General features: G+C 44.8%; 1 protein-coding gene across 5 annotated transcripts in view; it reads right to left on the minus strand.

The window, feature by feature from the left end:
- Positions 1 to 23,935, minus strand: part of CLPB (ClpB family mitochondrial disaggregase) — a 143,248-nt gene that overhangs the window by 105,400 nt on the left and 13,913 nt on the right. For all 5 annotated transcript variants that reach the window (XM_060605702.3, XM_060605703.3, XM_060605704.3 and 2 more), the window contains exon 3: positions 8,110 to 8,196. In XM_060605702.3, coding sequence (XP_060461685.1) covers positions 8,110 to 8,196 — 87 coding nt within the window. The remainder of the gene's footprint in view (positions 1 to 8,109; positions 8,197 to 23,935) is intronic.

The following is a 23,935-nucleotide window of genomic DNA, read 5'->3' on the forward strand; positions in this document are numbered from 1 at the left end:
GATGGGGACCCTGGGAAGAAGCTGCAGAACTCTGAGGCAGGATAGACCTCTACATGGTTGGGCCCCCGAAGGACCTGCACTGAAGCACAGGCGCAAGGGTGCTCTACCAGCACTGCCTCTGGCCAGCCAACAAGGAAGGAGAGCCACTCAGGGAAGCTGCCCCTGGTCCAGCTCCAGGAGCAGCATCACTCTAAGAACACCTGTGCAGTGGCTGACCCCATAAAGAAAGGCCTGCACAGCCAGGAATCTCAATTGAGCTACTGGTTTCTTAAAGACAGGTTTTAATGCCCACCCACCATCTCAGTAAGGTGGAAAGAAAATAAGCAAATGCTAAAAATAAATGACTGCTATGAGAGGAAATTAAATGGTCTTCAGCCAAGGATGGCGGCATTTTAAAATTAACAAAGCCCAGGTACCACATCCAGGAAGGCCTTGGCAAATGCGTGTTATCCACTCATTAGATCAGCTCCTCAGGGACCCTGGCCAAGCAGGGAAGGCAGTGCCGGGAAGCAGTCCTTCCGATGCTTATGAAATGCACTCCGGGAGAAAAAGCAGAGGAGGGAGGGAGACTCTTGTGGGGAATTTCAAACAGTTTTGCTGGAGCTCTGCTTCATAACTTCACCTTCTCTGAGGCAGGGGCTTTCAGAGTAACCATCAAGCCCAAGTGGACTTATCTGAATCTCCCCCCCACCATCCCACTCTTGGTTCCTGAGGCACAACAGCCACACTATCTAGGTGGTCTCACTGCCTGGCAGTCCAGGGACAAGGAGTCTGAGGACCATGTGGGATGGAAGACAAGCTCCCAGTCCTGTATCCTGTACTTTTTTCTTACTATGAAGAATCATAGGATACTTTGTGAATTTACATAAGCTCCCTGTGTATCGCTTGTAAATGAATTTGTTGTTGTTCATCAGGAATTACACCTTATGACGTCACAAATCATGTGAAGTCACAAACCTTTATTCTCTAGTAACAATTAATACATGTGAAATACCATCAACAATAGGAAATCTAAACATTCGAGGTGACCAGGAACTATACGAATTCATTTTGACATGACAAACAAATTCTCAGTGTGCCACCAGTCACAATTAATAATGAATATTAGACAGGGATGATGGCTTTTAAAAAAATTTTTTTAAATGTTTATTCACCTTTGAGAGAGAGAGAGAGAGAGAGAGAGAGAGAGAGAGAGAGACAGAGTGTGAGTGGGCGAGGGGCAGAGAGAGAGGGAGACACAGAATCTGAAGCAGGCTCCAGGCTCTGAGCTGTCAGCACAAAGCCCGATGCACAGCTTGAACCCACAAACTGTGAGACCATGACCTAAGCCAAAGTTGGACGCTCAGCCAACTGAACCACTCAGGTGCCCCGGGATGATGACTTTTTTAAAAAGTTTTTTTTAAGTCAATTTACTGAAGTATCATTTACTCACAGTAAAATTCACCCTTTTAAGATGTACAATTTGATGACTTTTGATTGTTCAATCCAGATTTAGAATATTTCCATCACCCAAAAGTTCCTTTGAGCCCTTCCTCCTACTCCTAAACCCTAGCAGCCACTAACCTGATTTCTGTCCCTACAGTACTGCCTTTTCCAGATCATCCTATAAATGGAATTATATCATAGCTAGTTTTTTGTGTCTGGCTTTAGCTTAGCATAAGGCTTTTAATATTTGTCCCTGTTGTTGCACGTGTAATTTTTTTTTTTTTTTTAACTGCAGAATAGTGGTCCGCTGTATGGATGTACCATAATTTGTCCATTCACCAGTTAATAGACATTTGGATGATTTCCAGTTTGGGGCAATTATGAATAAACTACTATCAATGTCTTTTTGAAGATTTTTGTTTTTGTTTTTAATCTTTTTAAATGTTTATTTAAACATATTTAAAACATATTTACAGAGGAGGGGCAGAGAGAGGGAGACAGAGGATCTGAAGCAGGCTCCACACTGACAGCGCAGAGCTCAATGCGGGGCTCAAACTCACTAACTGCAAGATCATGAACTGAGCCAAAGTCAGATGCTTACCTGACTGAGCCACCCAGACGCCCCCAAGATTCATGTTTCTATATCTCATGGACAAAGTTGGTATAAGAGTTGGTTTTGCTGGGCTAGATGGTAATATATGTTTTGCCTTTATGAGAGACTGCCAAAGTGGTTTATAGCATAATGCATTCCTATCAGCAATGATGGCAGTTGTTCTGCATCCTTGTCAGCACTTGGTACCGTCAGGTTTTCTAAACTTTAGCCATTCTAGCAGGTATACAGTGGTTTCTCCTTGTGATTTTAACTCACATTTCCCTAAATGATGAATGCTGAGTATCTTTTCATGTGCTTATTTGCCATCCATCTCTTCTTTGGCTAATGTCTGCTCAAATCTTTTGCCCATTTTTTAAAAATTGGGTTGTCTTTTTACTGTTGATTTGCAACACTTCTTTGTATCTTCTGGACACTATTCCTTTTATCAGACATGTGTTTTAAGTCATTAAAAACTATAAGGATCTAAATCATACCGTATTTCCATCACACCGCTATCCCTTGCACGTAAACACTGATGAAGTAAACAGGACAGACTTATACCTTCATTTTACAAATACTTTAGTGACACTGGACAGAGGGCCAAGCAGTAGTTGGTAACTGCTAAAACTCAGGAGACTATTTTTACCTCCACAATAAGCACCTAACCAACACTAGGCTTTAAGGAAAGCTACATCTGGAGAAATGACTGTTCTATAAACAGCTTTTGGCCCCCCAGGCTCTGTACCTCCTAAAGCCCTGTTCTGGTCCACCAGGCTCCTGGAATGGTCAACAGTCGTCACACTCCACTGCTGGCCATTGTCCACTGGGAAAGGTAGGAGGCTCCCAATCCATCCTTCAGTGAAAGAGCAAACAGTGGGGCCTGTGGCTGCTTGGACATCAAAGTTGAGCAAACAGGCCGGGCAGGCCCTGCCTCTCCGCCTACACATCCTGCAAACGCCATGTGAAGGAGCTTCCCTGAGGGGGTCATGACTTTCAGCTTGTCATAGCACACATCAAAGTTCGCACCACACACGAACTGGGTACATGGGTTCGAATCAAGTCGCCCAAGAGCGGATACTCAGCCATTGTATCCAGTTTTAATCCTGTGTTTTCCCAAGTAATTAAGCCTTCTTGCTTATGAACTTGTGACTAAGTAAAGCATCACTGAGAGGTTGTAACATCAAAGTGCCTTCCACCGTCTGTCCATGTTTGGTAAAATTGGATTTCTTTCCCTTCTTAAAGAAAAACTAATTGAATTTAGCTGAAGGCTGGGTATATTTGCACGAGCTGGTGAAGGCTATGCTAAGTCACAGTGATCATCCTGGGACCCTGTGGCTTAGCCTTTAGTTGGGTTGGGTCAAAGTGCAACACAGAATGAGGCACCCAGACTCAGGCTAAACAAGTGCCTGTGGCATGAGGCTTATGAAGGTCTCATTGTGGAAAAGGGGTCAGCCCCCAGCGACTGCTCCTCAAGTCGCTAGTACACCCAAGCTGTTACTAGGGCTGGCAAAAGGATCATCCTAGTAGAATGTTGGTAAATCTTTAGCAGAACGGCTACTGAAAACAAAGGCCATCACATTACTTGCATCCTTGATGTCAGCAGTCTGAGTAAGCTTCTTAAGGCAAAGGCTGTGATGCTTATTATCTGAATCCCCTCACAGCCTAACACATCAGCACCAGACACAGTATAGTTTTAAAAAATGTTTGCTGGATACATAAAATGATAGTATAAAGGGGTGCCAGAACAAAGTTCCTCCTTCCTGATGAACCAAACTCTCTGTATCCCTTTTTTGCCTTGTTCGTCAGGAAACTTCAATCTAAATTAATACTTAATTCCACTAATTACCTGATTTGCAGTGAGTACAGCATCGTCCCATTTATATAAAATTACACACACACACACACACACACAATCAATCTCTAGACAGAGGGAATTTATTTGACTGCTACTTTCTTCTCCATATTATTTTTACAAAAACAATAAACCTATTTTCAGAAAAGAAAATCTCTCGTTCAATCCTGATACAATTATCTTTCCTTTTACCAATATGATTTCTGATCCAGTTTTAACTCTCCCGTGTACATTTATATTTGTATTTTAATTTGAGTCACTGCAAACCCTTTTGGAAATAAAAGGTGAGAACAAATTATAAATTAAGTTCCCATACATACTTCAAAAATTTTGTGCTACAGTACTGTATTTTCTATTCAAAATTAAATAAGATAGTACTATCTTTACTATTCAAAATTAAGTTAAAAGACAAATACATACATAAATAACAGTTCACAAGATGTTAATCTCCTTAAGGATAGACACTATTGTGCTCTATCCCGAAGGATGTAAGGCATGAAGCAGGCACTCACTAACGGCAGTTGAGGTGAAATGATCAGATGGTCTTAGGACCTCTCTCCCTTGAGCTTGCAAGCTGCCAACATCTAAAGGAGGTGAAGGTTCTCTGCTCTCAGCTTGGAATCAAAACGTGCAGTTCCTCTACCCTCCTTTCATCCAAATCCAATTGAAAGGTGGTGGTATTTCAGGCCTGATTCCAGAAGGGCTTGGTGATTGATGAAATGAGGATCAGCACACTTCTAATCAGGAGAAACTTACTGGCAGACTGTGCTGGCATAAGCATGATCATCTCTCAAGACCACCCCCCACGGCACTTTACCAATGAGGCCTACTCACTCTGACCAAGGTACTCCTGGCATTCCTTTTTATCAGGTTCCATTTTTCCTTTCTCTCTCTCTCTCTCTTTTTTAAGTTTTAATTTTAGAGAGAGGGCAAGTGGGGGAGAGGGGCAGAGGGAGAAAGAGAGAATCCCATGCAGGCTCCATACTCAGCATGGAGCCTGATGCAGGGCTAGATCCCAATACCCTGGGATCATGACCTGAACTGAAAACAAGAGTCAGACTCAACCAACTGAGCCACATAGGTGCTCCTATTTTTCCTTTCCTTTTCTTTTCACATTTATTCATTTTTGAGAGAGAGAGAGAGAGAGAGAGAGAGAGACAGAGCACAAGCGGGGGAGGGGCAGAGAGAGAGGGAGACACAGAATCCGAAGCAGTCTCCAGGCTCCGAGCTATCAGCACAGAGCCCAATGTGGGGCTCGAACCCACAAACCGTGAGATCATGACCTGAGCTGAAGTCAGACGCTCAACTGACTGAGCCACCCAGGCACCCCAATTTTTCCTTTTCTATAGCACTTCTTACCTTCTAATAAGGTATGTAGTTTACTTATGTATTATATTTATTATTTATTGTCTGTTTCTGCCTCTCTCTACGCAGGGACCACTAGTATAGAAATATGCTCTGTGGGAAAAAAAAAAAAAGAAATATGCTCTGTGAGGACAGGAATCTTTGTCAAGAACAGTGACTGGCAAACAGTAGGTGCCAAATATATATATATATATACACATATATATGTATATATATATATATATATATATATTACAGGTATATGTAATGTATATACAGATATGTATATGTATATATATACATATATCTGTAATATATATATGTATATGTATACATATATATGTATATATATGTGCATATATATTGTGTATATGTGTATATATGTGTGTAATATATATGTATATATATGTATATATACATATATATGTATATACATATGTATGTATGTATATGTATATAATGTGTATAATGTATATATGTATATAATGTGTATATATATAATGTATATATATATACACATACATATGTATGTATGTACATACGTATGTATGTATGTATGTATATGTATATAATGTGTATATATGTGTATATATATGTATATATATATGATATGAATAAATTAACCTAAGTTTGCTATTTGCAATAAAAATCTGTCCCTGGGCCCTGGAAGGAAGAGGAGGGCACAAAATGGATGTTTAAAACACCAATAATTAGTCCTAGGAACCAAAACAAGTAAATACTAGCCAACACTGTCACTTCACTCAACAAGCAACGCTGATTTGCTAATGGCCCTGGATAAAGACAGGACAATCAGTTAAGCCAACAACTCGTTAGATTTAGAGAGAAATGTCCCCAGAGCACATCTACCAGCTATCTGCTCACTGATTGACAGTACTCTTAAGTATAGTGTTATTTCCTATTCTGTCTCAGCGCTGAAAATACTATGTAAAGAAGGGCACACACTCCCTTCTCTTTTCTCCACCACCTGCTATCTCTTGTGAATGGAGATACTTGCAAGCTGGGAAAGAAAACTGGTGGGTGGGGTGGAGGTGGTGGTGGGTGGAGTATCACTGGTAGAATAAACACATGTGTTTATGTGTAGAGACATCTAATATGGGCAACAGAGAATAACAACTCACCATTTGTAACAGGTAGCACAAACACTATCTCACTGGGTTCTCACAAAAATATAGCAAGAATCTACCCTGCTCACAGAGTCAGTCCTCTCCTAACCTCTGCTTTGATAATTTCCTGTCCACATGGCTCTGACATCATTGATTACACTACACTCTGTCTCTCTACCTGCCATTCTTTTTCACATTGGACCTTGAGCTCCCAAGGTCTCTGATTCTCCAATGCTGAGCACAGAGTCTGGCTCAGAGTAGACGTTTACCAAATGTTTGTAAAAATAAATGATTTCAGATGAAGAAATAGAGTGCCCACAGAATTCTTAAATTCAACGAAGGGTCAGAACCAGGACTGGATTCCAGGACTCTCAACTGCAAAGCCTATTTACATCAAGTTTTCTTTTTTCTTTTTTTCTTTTTTTAATGTTTATTTTTGAGACAGAGAGACAAAGAGTGTGAACGGGGGAGGGACAGAGAGAGAGAGGGAGACAAAGAATCGGAAGCAGGCTCCAGGCTCTGACCTGTCAGCACAGAGCCTGACAGGGGGCTCCAACTCACGTGCCATGACATCATGACCTGAGCCAAAGTCGGATGCTCAACTGACTGAGCCACCCAGGCGCCCCACACCAAGTATTCTTTTAAGGGCTTGGAGCTTAAGTGGCAAATAAAGAAATGGAATTCTGAGAAACAAGTTCAGGACAGAGGAGCAGAGAGGAGAGACCTATCTCATGTATAGCCAAGTCTCTCAGCCAGTCTGAAGCACTGCCATCTTTATATTAGAAAATCCGTTTTGTTGGTTTCCACCACATTTATGATCCTTCCAAAGGAGGCCAGTACTGGCAGACAAAAGCCTTAATGATCTGCTTAAAGGAAAAATTAAAACTGGTAACTCAAACTATCAATTTCAGTGGCTGCTACTTAAGTGCCCAGTCTGCTTTTTTTGAAAGCATTTCTTTTTGCTCCTTTTTAATCAATTCTTTTGCATAATTACAGCTAGAGACTGGGATGGAGAGGCAGTATGCAGCACTAGCCCAGGATCTGGCAGCAATGAGGTAAAGTAAAACACACAAACTTTGTAGGCAGCCAGACCAGGCTCTAACTCGTCTGTGTGATCTCAGACAAATCACCTTATCTCTTTGGGCTTCAGTTTTCTCAGCTACAAAATGAGAAATCCATCCATCCACCACCTACCTACCTACCTACCTACCTACCTATCTTGTGTCAGTTGTGAGAACTGAAGTAATTCTCTACACACAGGGGACTATTTCAGTCTTTACAAAACAGCTATCCCTTGAGGAAATGGGGGAGCGGGCAGGAAAAGAACACGGCCTCCAATGGGAGGGAGAATGTCCCCGGCCTTCCCTAGTTTCCATCAGAACCTCCAAAGAAATAGCCTAGCGGGGCCCTTACTGTGACTACAGATTCCTCACATGGACAGATGGTGGAATAAGAAAACATGGAGGTAACTCAAATGTGTACCTTCAACCACTTAACACACTTCCAAACATTTCGTGACTTCAACAATGCAAATGACATGCCTAATGTCACAAAGCCAATGAAAGATGGAGCTAGGATCCAGAGTTATATTCTTCCCTCTCCACATCTTCTATACTTTCCACTGCACAAGGTGTAGACCTGACCTTCTCCTTAGTCCACCACCCTGCCTCTGGAGAAAACAGCAGGGAGACAAGCAAGGGTGGAAGAGGGTTCTGGAATGTGGTCTGCAGGGATCTGGCTAAGGGAGCCCTGTGTGGAAGGAGATCTCTCACCTGTCGTTTCGGCTGATGGCTGCCACCATGAGTGCTGTCCACCCAAGTCTGTGCCTTGCATTGACATCTGCACCTTCTGACAAGAGCCTAGAAAGAGAGAAATATTTTCAGTGTATGGCATATCATGGACGTAAGAGTGGAAGAAATGAGACAGTCAACAAATAGGGAGGCTACATGAATCTGGAAACAGTCAGAGGCCTTTGAGAACTAAGTACCCACTCTAGCTCCTCTGGCCAGTCTCCCCCCCCTTCCCCAGGGATCCCCTACCCCTCTCCTTCTTCCCTTAATCAGTCTGACCCCTGCTGTTATCCTTCCAGCCTTCTGAGGAAAGAATGTGCCTTCTCTATCTTAATACCCTGACACTCCCACTACCTTGGTCCACTACCTTGGTCCAATGCTCTCTCCCTGATTCTTTGCCTATTCTAATCCTACTTCCATGGTATGGAATACAATCCTGGCTTGAGAGGTCCCCTGAGAAGGCTTCCTTAGCTCATCCAATCCACAGATCTGTTTCCCATCCTTAGAATTTCCCCATGCTTAGCACTGAATGCCCAATGACACTGCTTATCTAGGTAAGTGCCAGTTTGCAAAAGGATCACACTCAAGTTTCTCTGTATGGTGGTTATTTGGAAATTCAAAATCTCAAACCCAAGGAAACATGGAAAGAATGCTAGAAATGCTAGACTGGGGTGCCTGAGTAGCTCAGTAGGTTAAGCTTCCAACTTTGACTCAGGTCATGACCTTGCAGCTCATGAGTTTGAGCCCTGCGGCAGCTCTGTGCTAGCTAACAGCTCAGAGTCTGGAGCCTCCTTCAGATTCTGTGTCTCCCTCTCTCTCTCTCTGCCCCTCCCCCAATTGTGCTCTGTCTGTCTGTCTGTCTCTCTCTCTCTCTCAAAAATAGATAAATATTACCAAAAAAAAAGAAAGAAATGCTACATTAGGTTTCTAGGAGAGTCCACACAAGCCTGACTCTCTATGCCAGTGCCTAACACATAGTAAGAGCTCAATAGTTGCTGGATAAACTAACAAACACAGTTTTATATATATCACTAAAATCCTGAATTCCGGGTCCTGGGAACAGGGGGCTCTACAATGTGGGGGTGGACAGAGAGAAGGGAGTAAACAGAATCAACCTCTTACTGGACACCTACTATAAGCAGGAACTGCCTTCAGAACTTGACACACCTGCTCTCATTTGCTCTTCATAGATGCTTAAGGAACTGACGCTAACCTCCTCTTCTCATGGATGAGGTAACAGGCTCAGTGAGGTGATATGACTCGCTGAAGGTCACAAAGCTAGCTAAGGAGTGATCAGTGACTGAAGTTCAGGCTGATAAAGGCTCTAGAGCTGGAACCCTTCTCGCCTCACCACCCTTCCTCCAAACTGAACCTGACGCCATGGCACATGGAAGACAAGATACTCAACTGATTTTAGCAATCACCATACGTGCCTGGTCCTGTGCTAGATTCTGGGATGGGGGTGAGAAGACACAGGTGTACCCTAGAGAGCAAATGACATAGTTGTGGAGGGAAGACTCAGGACAGCAGGAAATCAAAGCCTGCAGCGTATAGTTTTCCACCAGAAGTGCTACAGGAGACCAGGAGAGAGGGGGACCAAAAGGCAAGAGCAATTCACCAACAAGGCAGGATCTGCTTATGAGGACTGGGTGGGAGGGTGTTTGGAGGACTCTTTAGAGGGGAGCAAATGAAAGGGCACCTGCAGAGAGTCTGGAGGCTTAGAATTGAGTCCTAGTGCCATTCTTGTGCCACAATCTGCAGTCACTGCTCCTCTGGACCAAGCCAAATAAAAGCTCTGTGCTGCTGAAGTAAGCAGGTGATGAAGGCTTGGGAGGAAAAGCCATATCAAGTATGTATTCACTTGGCCCGTGCTGACACAGGAGAGAAGACAGGCCAGCAAGGACATAAGCATGCATCAGAGGAGGGCTGTGAATGGGGAGCACAGGCTACAAGTGCACACCCAGGAGACCTAACCCAGTCTTAGTGACCTGGAAGCCCTTCCTGAGGATGTGATGCCAGAGAGTTAGCCCGACAAATGAGGTCAAAGAAGAGGAAGGAGTGCATGAGGCAGAGGCTAAAGCCTCTCCCCCAGAAGAGAAGGCAGCATGACTGGGCACAAAATCTGAGGGAAGAGTGTTGAAGAGGAGATTGGGAAGTCACTCATCTCTGATCTCTAATTTGGAGGATTTGTTCCGGTGAAACTCCTGGGCCTCTTTACCACACAGAGTTAAGCCTTTTTTATGCAGGAACAATTTTCTATGGCCAAGAATATTAAAGAGAGTAAGAACCCTGTGAGACAAAATCTCTTTGCACAAAACCTCCTTCCTAACTTACAAAACCTTCCCTGGTTTAGCAGGTGCTGTGGAAAGTGCATGGGTATGAGAGTTTAGAGCCTGGGGTTCTGATCCTAACTGTGATTCTGATAGGATGGCTTCATTTCTCTGGTCCTCAGTACAGAAGGCCAGAAAATCAAGACCAGCCGAAGCAAATCAAAGAGGTTTCTGAAGGAAAAGCCTGAACTGTGCCTTGAAGAATGGAAACAGTTTAGAGACAAGGGAGGAAGTGCGCAACAGTCAAGACAAAAGGAACAAGACACTATCAGGACACAGGGAAGCAATGGGAAGGTATATTTGGAAATCATCAAGTAGATCCATCCAGGTGACGGTTCTTGGCAGAGAAACAGGCAGCTGCCAAGGTATGCAGGGCCTACAACAGAGCCTCTAAAGTCAAGACACAGGGCCAAGGCAGTAGGCGTAAATCTCTTTTGAGACATAGGCTTCTTTGAGAATATGACCAAAGCTGACGATTCTCTCCAGAAAAGTGCACAAGAGCACAGGTACTCAAAAAAAAGATTTTTTTTTTTTCAATGTCCAGGAGTTCACAGGTCTTCATGAAATCAAAAAAAGATCCTAGGTTACAAACCCAACTTCAAGAGTTGACAAATGCCTGGCATGCATGCTACTGTCCTGCCTCCTGCATCTAAGTCAGAAATCATGAATCTCTCCCGGAAGTTTTTCCTGTGGAGCCTTTGAACAAGCCTCAGAATCCTTTTCAACCCTCGTTCTAATCAGGCATCATTGATCAGCTAAAGCCGGCAACAGAGAATAAACCTATTTGGCATTCCTTAAGACTATTACCACAGGCAAAAGGGTTGTCACTGAAGGTTTCTGTGTAAAAGAAATTATAAAATTAACCTGATAGCTTAAGCAAGCTGACTCTGAAAGGGGAAAGAGTAGAAAGTGGGGACAAAAGACAGTTTGGGAGCTGTTGTAACATAGACAAGGGAGACAAGTCAGGGCAGGAAAATGAGAAAGCGGGGCATGGCCAGGAAAAACTCAGTGCAGCCAGAATCCCTCCTGTCTCCAGTGGGACAGTGAGCCGTTTTCCCCTGCCTGGGCCCTGAGAATTCTGGAAGCAGCTCTGATCTGGAAGTAGGGCTGAAGAAACAGGACTGAGATGCCTTCTCCTCATGCCCCTTGAGGACCGAGTATGGTGTAATGAAAAGGATGAATAAAAGGACTTTGTAATAAATCAAACCTGGATTCACATTCTAGCCCAGCTAGATAACCCTAGGCCAATCAATTCTCTGAGTCTCAGTTTTCTCACCTATCAAATAGGGACACTAACCTCTAATTTGCTGGGATCCTAGCCCAGTACCTGGCACATAGCAGGTGTTCGATACAGGGTGGCTTCCACCTGCCACCTTACCCTACTTCCACCTCTTTCATGGAACGAAGTGTTGTAGTCTGACGCTGGCAGTGGCAGGTTGGCCAATACCCAGGGATTCTAAGACAGGGTCACATAGGATGACTGGGTAATTCATTCAGCTTGGCTCTGGGCACTCCTCTCTTCATTTATTCAACAAACATGTGTACATACCTACTCTGTGCCCAGCTGCATGCTGGCTCCTGGGAAGGAGACAAGACAGAGGTTCTTACTTTCCAAAGCCTGAGCCAAGCAGTGTTTTCTCTTTATATATGTACACACACACACGTGTTGTATTTATTACTTTTTTTCACAAATAATACATTTTAAGATTAACTCACACCGCCAAGTATACAATAATTCCATTTTTTAAAATTGCTATATAATTCTCAATGGCACATTCACCAGATTTTTTCCTTCTCTGCTCTCCCAGAGATACCTACTGAGGCAGTCTCCATCTCCCAGCCACCAAAAGTAATGCTCAAAGAACATCCTCTTGTGGGGGGCCTGGGTGGCTCAGCTGGCTAAGTATCTGACTCTTGATTTCGCCTCAGGTCACGATCTCACGGTTTCGGAGTTCGAGCCCTGTGTCAAGCTTTGCGCTGACAGTGTGAAGCCTGCTTGGAATTCTCTATCTCCCTCTCTCTCTCTGGCCCTCTCCTGCTCTCTATCAAAAATAAATAAACATTAAACAAAACAAACAAACAAAAAGAACAAGAAAATGTGCCCTTTTGGACCAGTAGGAGTATTTCTGAGGCATGTACTTGCAGTGAGATCCCTGGGTTTCAGGATGTTCCTGTGTCCTGCTCTCCCAGCCAACACTTGGCAGTTGCCAGCTTCCTACTGACTGCAAGCCCAACAGGTGTAAAGGGATCTCACATTATTGTTTTAGTTTGCATGTCTCTGATTAGCAACAATTTTCAGCTACTTGTTACACGGCCATCAGCATTTAGGGGTTATCTTTTTTCTGTACAATGCAGGGTTTTCTTCTAAGAGGAGGACTGCTGGAAAAGAGGGCTTCTCTAAACTTGCTATCCTGTCAATGAACAGAGCCAAAAGAGCAGAGAGCAGTCAGGCAGCCTGGGCTCTAGTTCCAGGGCTGGCGCCTCCTACTCTAACAAGCTACGGAAGGTATCTCATCCCAAGCTTTAGCCTCCTCATAGGCTCTTACAGGTTTCAGGAGGGGACACTGAAATCTGAAGGAAAGGGCTCCACCAACTTGGAAGACTCATTCCTAGGAGGCAAATCTTGATGTTCTTCAGCGACACTCCAGCTTTTGAGCCCTGCACAGCATCCTGCCTGAGCACCATTCTTTGCAGCCTTCTGGGGGCTCAGATGTAACGAAAAAAGCAATGACCCTGGAGTCCAAGGGCGCTCTCTCACTTACTAGCTGTGGCACGGGGGATATTAATCTCTATTGTGCAAGGTGGCTGTAAGGATTAAAAGAGATACCACGTGGTAGCACTCCATAAGGAGTGGTGGCACTCGGTGACTCAAGGCAGGACCAGTACCAACATTACAAACCATCACAAGTGAACCCAGCTACAAACAACTTTTCCTCCTTCAAAGCTGGCTGGGGCCCCTCCCCCACTTCCCCTCTGTGCTCAAAGTTAGGATTTCACACACCCAGGTCTCCTCCATTTCATTTTGTTCCTTTGCAAGTGAATGCCCAGTAGGCAGTCATTTCAAAGTTTCGGGCCAGCTGGGCTTGCCGGTGGCTGCCTGCTGAGAGTGGCTGAAAGGGCCTCTGAGGCCTGAGAAAGCCACCCCTGCTCTCCCCTGTGATTTTCACCAATGGACAAAATGCGGCAAGTGAATTAATCTCTTTTAAAAAGAGCAATGCTTGTGACAGAGCACGGTGTCTCCGAAAAGGTTAGGATTCCATCATCCCTGAGATGATGAGTGGAATGCTTAATGCAGGTTGCCACTCAGGGCAGAGCAGCCTCTGTCCAGGAGTTGGGCACTGCAGGCCTTTCTGGGCTCTGTCCAGACTTGTGGAAGGCCCTTCCGTAATGAACTAGGTCTCTCCTGCCTGGCACAGCAGTGGTGGGTGACACTAATTGGGGGTGGCCCAGGGCAGCAGACAGGAAGGAGGCCACACTAGCGGTCAGGAGTTGAACCCCAGATCTCACACAGCTCTCAGGAAGTAGGGTGGAGCAGGGGAATTACCAGAATAGACTTGGTCCACATGCATGCTCCAGCATTACTGGGTGGGTAGCAGCGAATGAATGCATGACCTAGCCTCTCTGAACTTCACTTGGTCCCCTCATCTGAGTGACAGCTACTGCTCTACAAGCCTGTTTCCACATCTGTTAAAAAAATGGAGGACCCCAGCGGCCCTACTCCGTAAGTCACACAGGGGTACCATGAAGAAACAATGATGCAAAATATGTAAAAATACCTGACATGCAATAAAAATAAAGCACTGGACAAAGAGAACAACGGCCTGTACTATTATCATTTCCCAATTAGTATCTACCCCATTGTAAGGAAGTTAACAAGAGTAAACCAGGATATGTGAAAGGTGTACACAGAACTTGGAACATAAGTGCTCAAAATTTTCTGTGAAATGATAAATAAGCAGTCTCAAATCCCCAGGCAAGGGCCAGCAGTAGAAAAGGGCACCCTGGCCCAAGACCTAAAGATCTCCATAGGGGGGCGCCTGGGTGGCTCAGTAGGTTAAGCGTCCTACTTCAGCTCAGGTCATGATCTCCTGGTTTGTGGGTTCGAGCCCCACATCAGGCTCTGTGCTGACAGCTCAGAGCCTGGAGCCTGCTTCGGATTCTGTCTCCCTCTCTCTCTGCCCCCCCCCCCCCAACTCATGCTCTGTCTCTCTCTCTCTCTCAATAATATATTAAATAAACGTTAAAAAAAATTTAAAAAAAAAAGATTTCCATAGGAAAGGAGGCAAACCATAAGAGACTCTTAAGGACTGAGAACAAACTAAGAGTAGATGGGGGGTGAGGGAGAGGGGAAAGTGGATGATGAGCAGGGAGGAGGGCACTTGTTGGGATGAGCACTGGGTGTTGTATGGAAACCAATTCGACAATAAATTATATTAAAAATAAATTAAATAAATAAATAAATAGTAAGTAAATAAAGATTTCCATAGGAGAGTAACAAATCAAGGGGGACAACAAAGCTGCTCCGATATATCAGGAATCCAGGAGAGATCTGAAGGCTATGGACCAAACATGAAACAGTTAAGGGGGAAAGGGGGTGGGGGGTATTAAACTTTCCCTTCCTGCTGTGAGTGCTTCTGTATTCTTTTAAGTTTTATTGTTGTTTTGGCAACAATGAACATACTATTGCTTTTCTTTTTTAAACAAAACTTTCTTAGGGGGAAAAAGCCCCTTACCCTTTTTTTCTCCAAGAAGCCTTCCCTAAGACTGCCTTGATGCTGCCTCATTGGCCTATGCTAGCTAACCTATATCGCACATCGGTTTCCTTTTTTTTTTTTTTTAATGTTTATTTTTGAGGGAGGCAGAGAGAGAGAGAGAGAGAGAGAGAGAGCGCGCGCGCCCGCGAGCACGGGTGGGGGAGGGGAAGAGAGAAAGGGAAACAGAATCAGAAGTAGGCTCCAGGCTCTGAGCTGTCAGCACAAAGCCTTGATGCAGGGCTCGAACCCACATACCATGAGATCATGACCTGAGCTGAAGTCAGACACTCAACCGACTAAGCCACCCAGGCTCCCCAAACACATCAGTTTCCTTGTCCCCCCACCCCCTCCTCCAGTCAGCATGACCCTCCTGTCTCTTCACTCCTTGTGCTGGCACCACAGCCACTCTCTCAAGGCTCAGGGGCTGAATGAATGAGTACATGTATATAGCATTTCCTGACATATATCTCTCACCAATACCTGTCTTATGTTGGAAGTTACCTGTTATATATTGGTTAGGCCTGTCTTCTTCAAAGAACTTAGGCTCCTGTGTATATGTGGGAGTATGTGGGTGTGGCTTCTCAGGCTCAGGGCTTGGGATACTTCAGATGCAGGCCTGGGGCTAGAGGCCATGGATTCTAGTCATGGCTCTCTCAGTAACTAGCTGTGTGATCCTGGATAAATCAGTCTCTCTGGGCCTCACTTTTCTGTGTGGTAAAATAGGGGACGTGAATTCAATGATTTCTCAAGTCCCTGCCAGTTCTACAATCTTAGGATTCTAATTACGTATAACGTCAAAATTTGAGAAGTGGATTCCTGACAGACACAGGCATCAGCAAGACTTCCAAAGAAAAGACAACTCCTCCGGCTGCTGTCTGTAGGAGGGAGACAGTCCCAGACAGGGATATGGGGGCAGTTTTGAGTTGTTCTGGCTAACCAGCTCTTCTACTCAGGGGAGGGAGGTACCACATGATTTTTCTTCCTCTTTCTTTACAACCAATCAATACAAAGCGGCCACTGAACTTCAATCGTGCATTGTTCCAACTGATTTCCGGATCCTTCACATTAACTGGCTCTCAGCTGCAGCTGGGAAGGGGGGCTGAAGGGTAGGGAGCCCTGGCCCACCTGCATCAGAGGCCTGGAAGCAGTGAGCCATGCAGACTCAATCATGATCACTATCTGGGCAACAGGACTCTGGCTGGAGCCTCGCAGAAGGTCCTGTTTACAGTAATAACAGCACCAGGCCAGGCTGTCTGAACAGAGGCAAGGCGCCTGGGGCTAGAATCCACACACACAGCCTCCATCTGCGCCTTATCTACCCAGTAAGCCTGGGCTGAGAGGGGCAGGGCTAGGGAGGAAGAAGGCTGTTCTCAGAACTCAGCCTGGGCCAGTGGACTTTAGGTAGGATCCTGGTGCTCTAACTTCACAGACATGAGGCCTCTCTAGCATCTTCTGCATTTGCTACTTGAACAAAGCATTCTCCTTTAAGGCCCTGCATGGGACCCTTCCTCTAGGAAACTCTCTAGTTGCTCTTTCTGCCAGGAATATGGCTCACCCCAGCACTGCCATACCCAAACTGCTCCAAAGGCAAGCAGGTGGGCAGAGAGGGAGAAGGGCAGGCACTTATGCAGCACTTACAACAAACGTGTAGAATGTGCCTGTAAGCTTCCTGACTAGTTATTTCCTATCATATAAAGTTTTAAAATTTCTAGACATAATAAATGATCGGCAGAGATTAATCAGTCCAATCCTTCCTTGTACAGATACAGATGTGGAGGTCCAGAAAGCATCAGCCTCAGACTAGACTAATTTGGATATGAACCTGCATGTGTCTCTTCCAGGCTGCATGACTATAGCAGGTCACGTTAACCTCTCTGAATCTCAGTCAGTCACCTTAACCTTATCAGCCTGCCAGACCTACTTAACAAGGGTGCTGAGCTTGAGCAAAGGAAATACCATATGCAAAAGCACTTACATTTTGCAAATGTTAGTTGTCATTACCACAAGTTTTCATTTGTTCAAAAGCACACAGCACAGGAGCTGGATCAGACCCTCACTGCATAGTACTAGATGAAATGGAATGAAGTCCGATGCTGGGTGACCATTCTTTGTCCCATCTCCCTGTTTCAAGCAGAAACTTGACACACATTAAAGTGCACAGATTTTTTTAAGTTTATTTATTTATTTTGAGGAGGGGAGGAGCAGAGAAAGAGGAGAGAATCCCAAGTAGGCTCCATGCTGTCAGTGCAGAGCCTGATGCAGGGCTTGATCTCACAAACCATGAGATCATGACCTGAACCAAAATCAAGAGTTGAACACTTAACCAACTGAGCCACCCAGGTGCCCCTCACAGATTTTTTTAAACTTTATTTTGAAATGATTTCAAGCTTACAGAACAGTTACAAAAATAGGACAAAAAAACTCAGATCCATCCTCCACTCAGATTCTCATTACATTTTGCCTCCTGTGCTTAGCCATTCCTTTTCTCTATTTTTTAAATTTTTAAAAATATTTATTTATTTTTGAGAGAAAGACATACAGCGCGAGTGGGGAAGGGACAGAGAAAGAGGGAGACACAGAATCTGAAGCAGGTTCCAGGCTCTGTGCTGTCAGCACAGAGCCCAATGTGGAGCCCAAACTCACAAACTGCAAGATCACGACCTGCGCCAAAGTTGGCCACTTAACTAACTGAGCCACCCAAGCGCCTCTCCTTTTCTCTATTTTTTTTCCTGGACCATATGAGAGTTAGTTTCAGACATTATGTGCCCCTTTACTCCCAAATACTTCAGCACATATTTCTAAGTACAAGGTCATTCTCTTTCATAACCACTAACCAATAATGACCAAATTTGGAACACGTAGCATGGATAAAATGTTTTTATCTAATATTCAAATTTCATCAATTATCCCAATAATGTCCTTTATAGAAATTTCCCTCTGTAATCCAGATGTAAGCCAGGATCAATATTAGAACCAGGCATTGCAAGTGTCTTCAGTTTCCCTTCACTAGAATAGTTGCTGGGCCTTTCTTTGATTTTCTTAGTTCTGACACTTTTACAGAGGAAGGCTAATTTGTTTGTAGAACGTCTTTCAGTTTGGGTAACGATTTTTTGAGGAACCCATTTCCTATTATTCATCCATTCATTCCACAAACTTTCCATGAGACTGGTTATTACAGAACTCTGAGCTGAGTTCCACTGAGTCCTTCAAGGCATTCACTGTTCAGCTCCACACCTGGCAAACAGCTAAAATACAAGCAAGGACCCTGGAGAAGGTGTTGTGTGAGGGTAGGTCAGAGCAACAGAACCACAGGGACAACTTCCTGGAGGCAGAGACATGAGTTGCACCAGAAAGGATAGGCAGAAGCACAGATTCCCCCAATGATCTCCTGGGATCCTCTTTTAAATTTTATTTTTATTATTTTTTTTAATGTTTATTTATTTTTGACACAGAGAGAGACAGAGCACGAGCGGGGGAGGGGCAGAGAGAGAGGGAGACACAGAATTGGAAGTAGGCTCCAGGCTCTGAGCTGTCAGCACAGAGCCCAACGCAGGGCTTGAACTCACGGATCACAAGATCATGACCTGAGCCGAAGTAGGACACTCAACCGACTGAGCCACCCAGGCGCCCCTTAAATTTTTTTTTTTAATGTTTTTATTTATTTTTGAGACAGAGACAGAGACAGAGCATGAGCAGAGGAGGGGCAGAGAGAGGGAGACACAGAATCTGAAGCAGGCTCCAGGATCTGAGCTGTCAGCACAGAGCCTGATGCGGGGCTCAAACTCACAGACTGGGAGATCATGACCTGAGCTGAAGTCAGACGCTTAACCGACTGAGCCACCTGGGTGCCCCTCCTCGAAACCTCTTAAGGAAACATCCCTGTTTCCCCAAGCAGTGTGTGTTAAGGCTGGGACGCAATAAAACATGAAAAGCAACAATACAAGGCTATAAGGAGGAGAGGGTGGCCCAGGGCACCCTTATCTGGGTACCTCTGCCCAGGGCTATAGGGTATGTCCCAGTCAACAGCTGCCCTGGTAACTTGGTGACAAGATGGAAATGCCGGTCTAGGTAGCTGAAGTGTGGGAAAGGGCCACCGGCGCCACCTACTGGCACTACAGTAGGACTCTAGCTGGGCAGCTGGCTGGTTGCCAGATAGCTTGTCACAATATGGCAGTGAGACACAGAAGTGATTCAGACTTCTCCAACAGGGCTGGCACTTGAGCCACCAGTGCCAAGCTCCAGAACCCCGTGCTTTTCAGTAAATACTGGACTGTGCAAAGTCAGTCACAATACCTGACTCCCTAGACAGGTGGAGGCAAAGACTGGCCTACATTAATTCAGGTTCATTCCAGTAACAAAACTTAGGTAGCATCTTCTCCAAGTCAGGCTCTGTGCTGGGCACTAAGTGTACAGATATGAATCAGACATGGACCTTGTCCACAAGCAGCTCCCATCTGAATTGGGGTTGCGGAAATGGGACAAGTACACAAATAAATGCTTTAAGTATCGCAGGTGCTCTGAGAGCTCTGCTCACTCAGGGTCAGTGAGCACACAACATACTTGGCTCCTCATGTGGAGAGCTCTTGAATGGTGACGTCAAAAGAACTCACACTTCTTGAGCAGCCTACTATGTTTCAGGCACCTGACGTGATCTCATCTGATCTTGTGACTAGTTAAGGACTTGCTTAAGATGACTAGCCAGTAAGTGGCAGCTTGGGACTGGGACCTCTCCCTACAGAACCACACTGCCTTCCAGGGCACATATCCCATTTCTTCCCTCCTTTCCCACATTTAGCCTGGGGCCAGCACACCACAGGAATCTGATGGGACTAATCAACTGACAAAAAATGACAAAGAAGGTGGGGCGCCTGGGTGGCGCAGTCGGTTAAGCGTCCGACTTCAGCCAGGTCACGATCTCAGTCTGTGAGTTCGAGCCCCGCGTCAGGCTCTGGGCTGATGGCTCGGAGCCTGGAGCCTCTTTCCGATTCTGTGTCTCCCTCTCTCTCTGCCCCTCCCCCGTTCATGCTCTGTCTCTCTCTGTACCAAAAATAAAAAAAAAAATTAAAAAAAAAAAAAATGACAAAGAAGGAAAAGACTTAAACGGAAAGGAGGGATCTGAAGGATGGAGATACCCTTTGATTAGTTCTGCTTTCTAGAACCTTCTCCCATTGAAGAGACCCTCTTCTCCTAGACTCAAGATGAGAAAGGTCCAATCCATCCCTTCTTCCTCACGGTAATCTCCACGTTAGCAGCACTACTTTCATACTCATGTAGCAATACATGGCAATACGCTACTTTAAAAGTGGTCTTGCCTTTAGGCTAAAACAAGTTTGGTAAACAAATCTAATCAAAAGGTTAAAGAAGTACAGGAAGCCCTGGTTCTCAGCAGGCTGGGCTGACTGCAAGCTTACAGAATCTAGGAGCACAACACGGCTACCAAAAAAGCTAGTGCAAGCTCAGGCTATATTAATAGAAGCATAAAATCTCTGACAAAAGGGATGACTGCCCTGTTCCTCACAACTGTGGTCATGCCACACTGTAATTCAGAAAGGGCACCAAAACTTTGTGGCCATTTCATTAGGAAATGACTAGGATGGGGAGAAGACTTGAAAACAGTTTAGGGAACCAAGTCTTACTTGGCTTGGAGCTCTGTCTCCTAATATTTAGAGGTCCGGAGGGGCGCCTGGGTGGCTCAGTCGGTTAAACATCCGACTTTGGCCTAGGTTATGATCTCGCCATTCCTGAGTTCGAGCCCTGCATTGGGTTGTCAGCTGTGCTGACAGCTCAGAGCCTGGCGCCTGTTTCAGATTCTGTGTCTCCCTCTCTCTCTCTGCCACTCCCCCACTCGCACTCTATCTCCCAAAAATAAATAAATGTTACCAAAAAAAAAAATTTTTTTTTAAAGTCTGGAACAGGAAAAGAGTTGCGCAGTCCTGGAGGACAGAGCAGGGACTAAAGGACAGTTGCAGGGGAAGCTAACACATAATGACAGCCCACTATGTGTCAAGTGCTATGCCAGTGCTTTCCACACATACAGCTTCAGAATTCATCACAAGATAAATGTTTTTCTAATTACCGAGTGCCTTTGCTTACATTACTCCAAATGCCCAGAAAACCTTTCCACCAAGCTCCTTGTACCCAAATACTACGAATCTCCAGGCCCAGACTAAATGCCACCTTCTCTATGAAGCCTTAACTTTTCTTACATACTAATTACAAGTCTCTTACCAGACTGCAAGTTCTTGAAAGGCAAAAGTCATCATGATGCATGTTTATTCTCCTCCTCAATGCCAAATGGGGCATAATGCTTATAAGGGGTCTTAAGAATAAATAAATGCCAAAAAAATAAAAATAGGGGCGCCTGGGTGGCTCAGTCGGTTGAGTGTCCTACTTCGGCTCAGGTCATGATCTCACGGTCCGTGAGTTCGAGCCCCGCGTTGGGCTCTGTGCTGACAGCTCAGAGCCTGGAGCCTGTTTCGGATTCTGTGTCTCCCTCTCTCTGACCCTCCCCTGTTCATGCTCTGTCTCTCCCTGTCTCAAAAATAAATAAAATGTTAAAAAAAATTTTTTTTAAATAAAATAAAATAAAATAAAAATAAATGCCAAAGCAGATATACAAATGGCCAATAAGCATGTGAAAAGATGCTCTATGGATGGATCATCAGCCATCAGGGAAATGCAAATCAAAACTACAATAGGATATCACTTCACACATACTAGGATGGCTATAAAGACAGACAATAACAAGTTTTGAAAAGACTAGAGAAGTCAGAACCCTCATACATTGCTGGGAAGAATGTAAAATGGTGCAGCCACTTTGGAAAACAGTCTGGCAAATGGATAATAAGAGTTATCCTATTGTGCAGCAGTTCCACTTGTAGGTATCTACCCAAGAGATACCCAAGGTATCTACCCACATAAAAACCTGTACATGAATGTTCACAGCAGCATTATTCACAACAGCCAAAAAGTAAAAACATAAACACCCATCAACTGATGAAAAAAGGATAAATAAAATGTGGTAGATCTATACATGGAATATTATTTAGCAATAAAAAGAATGAAGTACCAATACATGCTACAACATGGATGAACCCTGAAAACATTACGCTAAATGAAAGAAGCCTGTCCCCAAAGACCACGTTGTATGATTCCATTTATGGAAAATGTCCAGACAGGCAAATCCACAGGGACAGAAAGTAGATCAGTAGTTGCCAGGTTCTGGGGGGAGTAACAGGGAGTGACTGCCAATGGGACCAGGATCTTTTTTGGGGTGAGGGGGTGATGAAAATGTTCTGGAATGAGGCAGTGGTGATGGTTGCATAATCTTATAAATATACCAAAAACCACTGCACCCTTTAAAAGAGTGAATTCTATGGTATGTGAATTATATCTCAAAAAGAAAAAGAAAAGAATAAAAGAAAGAACGCTTATTCAACCAGAGTTTGTGCATCCTTTGGGAGGTAGAGAGGGCCTCATACCTAGAGGAGCTGTCCAGCAGAAAACCTCCTTGAAGGGGAAAAAAAAAGAAAACCCAAAGAAGGACTTGAATACTGAAGAGGAAGTGAGGCCAGAGACAAAAAGTGCCTTGGATCCAGTCTACCCATGCAGGGGCTATAACTAAGTGTCACTTGCCCTAGAAAGGATCCTGCCCTGCCTGCTGGACTCTGAACCCCTGGGAATTCAGAGGCCTCCCACAATTGTTTGTGCTTTATATCCTGTCCCTGCTCACTGTCCATCTGCAAAAGCTGGTCAAACACACAGACTTCCCGGGAGGCCTGGGTGCTATCCCCCCCCAAACAAAAGGGCATTGAGATGGAAGCCTCAGCTCAGCCTCAGAGAGGATTCTTATGCAACCTTCCTGGGCCTCCCATCCACATGAATGGAGGATCCTGGAGACCAGTCAGCCTGTCCAGCTGCTGTACCCTCCTGCTGGGTAGCCTCTGGAGAATAAACAGAGCTTCATTCAACCAATCAATCAACCGGTAAGGCTCTATCTGTACTGTGTGCCTTCTGAGTGCCCAGCCAAGCTTGTGTGACTAGCTACAGTGGAGGCAGGAGGAGGTGCCATCCACCTTGCTGTGACAGCACAGCCTGGTTGAGGAGACACAGGCACGAGAGGCAAGGAGAAAACTAACCGTGATATTGTGTGGCTCAGACTTTAAGGCTGTGGGAATCTGGTAAGAAAGCTCAATATGGGCTAGAGCAAGTAATGAACTGAAGCAAGGGAAGTGCATACTTTGGACTCCTGTGGGCCTCAGTTTAAATCACCACACTGCTATTTACTAGCTGTGAGGTAGTAAGCACTAAATCTGAGCCTCAAGTTTTGTCATCTGGAAAATGGATGTAACATAATCTGCTTTTGCAATACCGTACCAAGAAATGAAAATAATACATATACAGTATCTAGTACTCTGCCTCACATGGAGTGGGTATTTAATAAATGACAGCTATCATTATTAGTGAGGGTGAGCTTTCTGGAAGAAGAAGGGCTTGAGGTGGGCGATGAAGCATCAGTTGGATCCAGACAGGACAGGGGTGGAAACGGAATCACTGCAAAGGCTTCCAGGTAGAATGAGTAAGCTGCATGTTTGGGACAGTGAGAAGCCAAGCCTGAGTGGAATGGGGTTCTTGGGGTAGAGGGAAGGGCCAGGCATGGCTGGCAGGAGCGTGGGGCTGGAGGCAGGGGTGTGGGTGAAGAGCAGAGGGGAGGACAAGTAAGGG

This window comes from Panthera onca, chromosome D1, assembly GCF_046562875.1.
Source record: "Panthera onca isolate mPanOnc1 chromosome D1, mPanOnc1 haplotype 2, whole genome shotgun sequence".
In the NCBI taxonomy this organism is placed as follows: Eukaryota; Metazoa; Chordata; class Mammalia; order Carnivora; family Felidae; genus Panthera; species Panthera onca.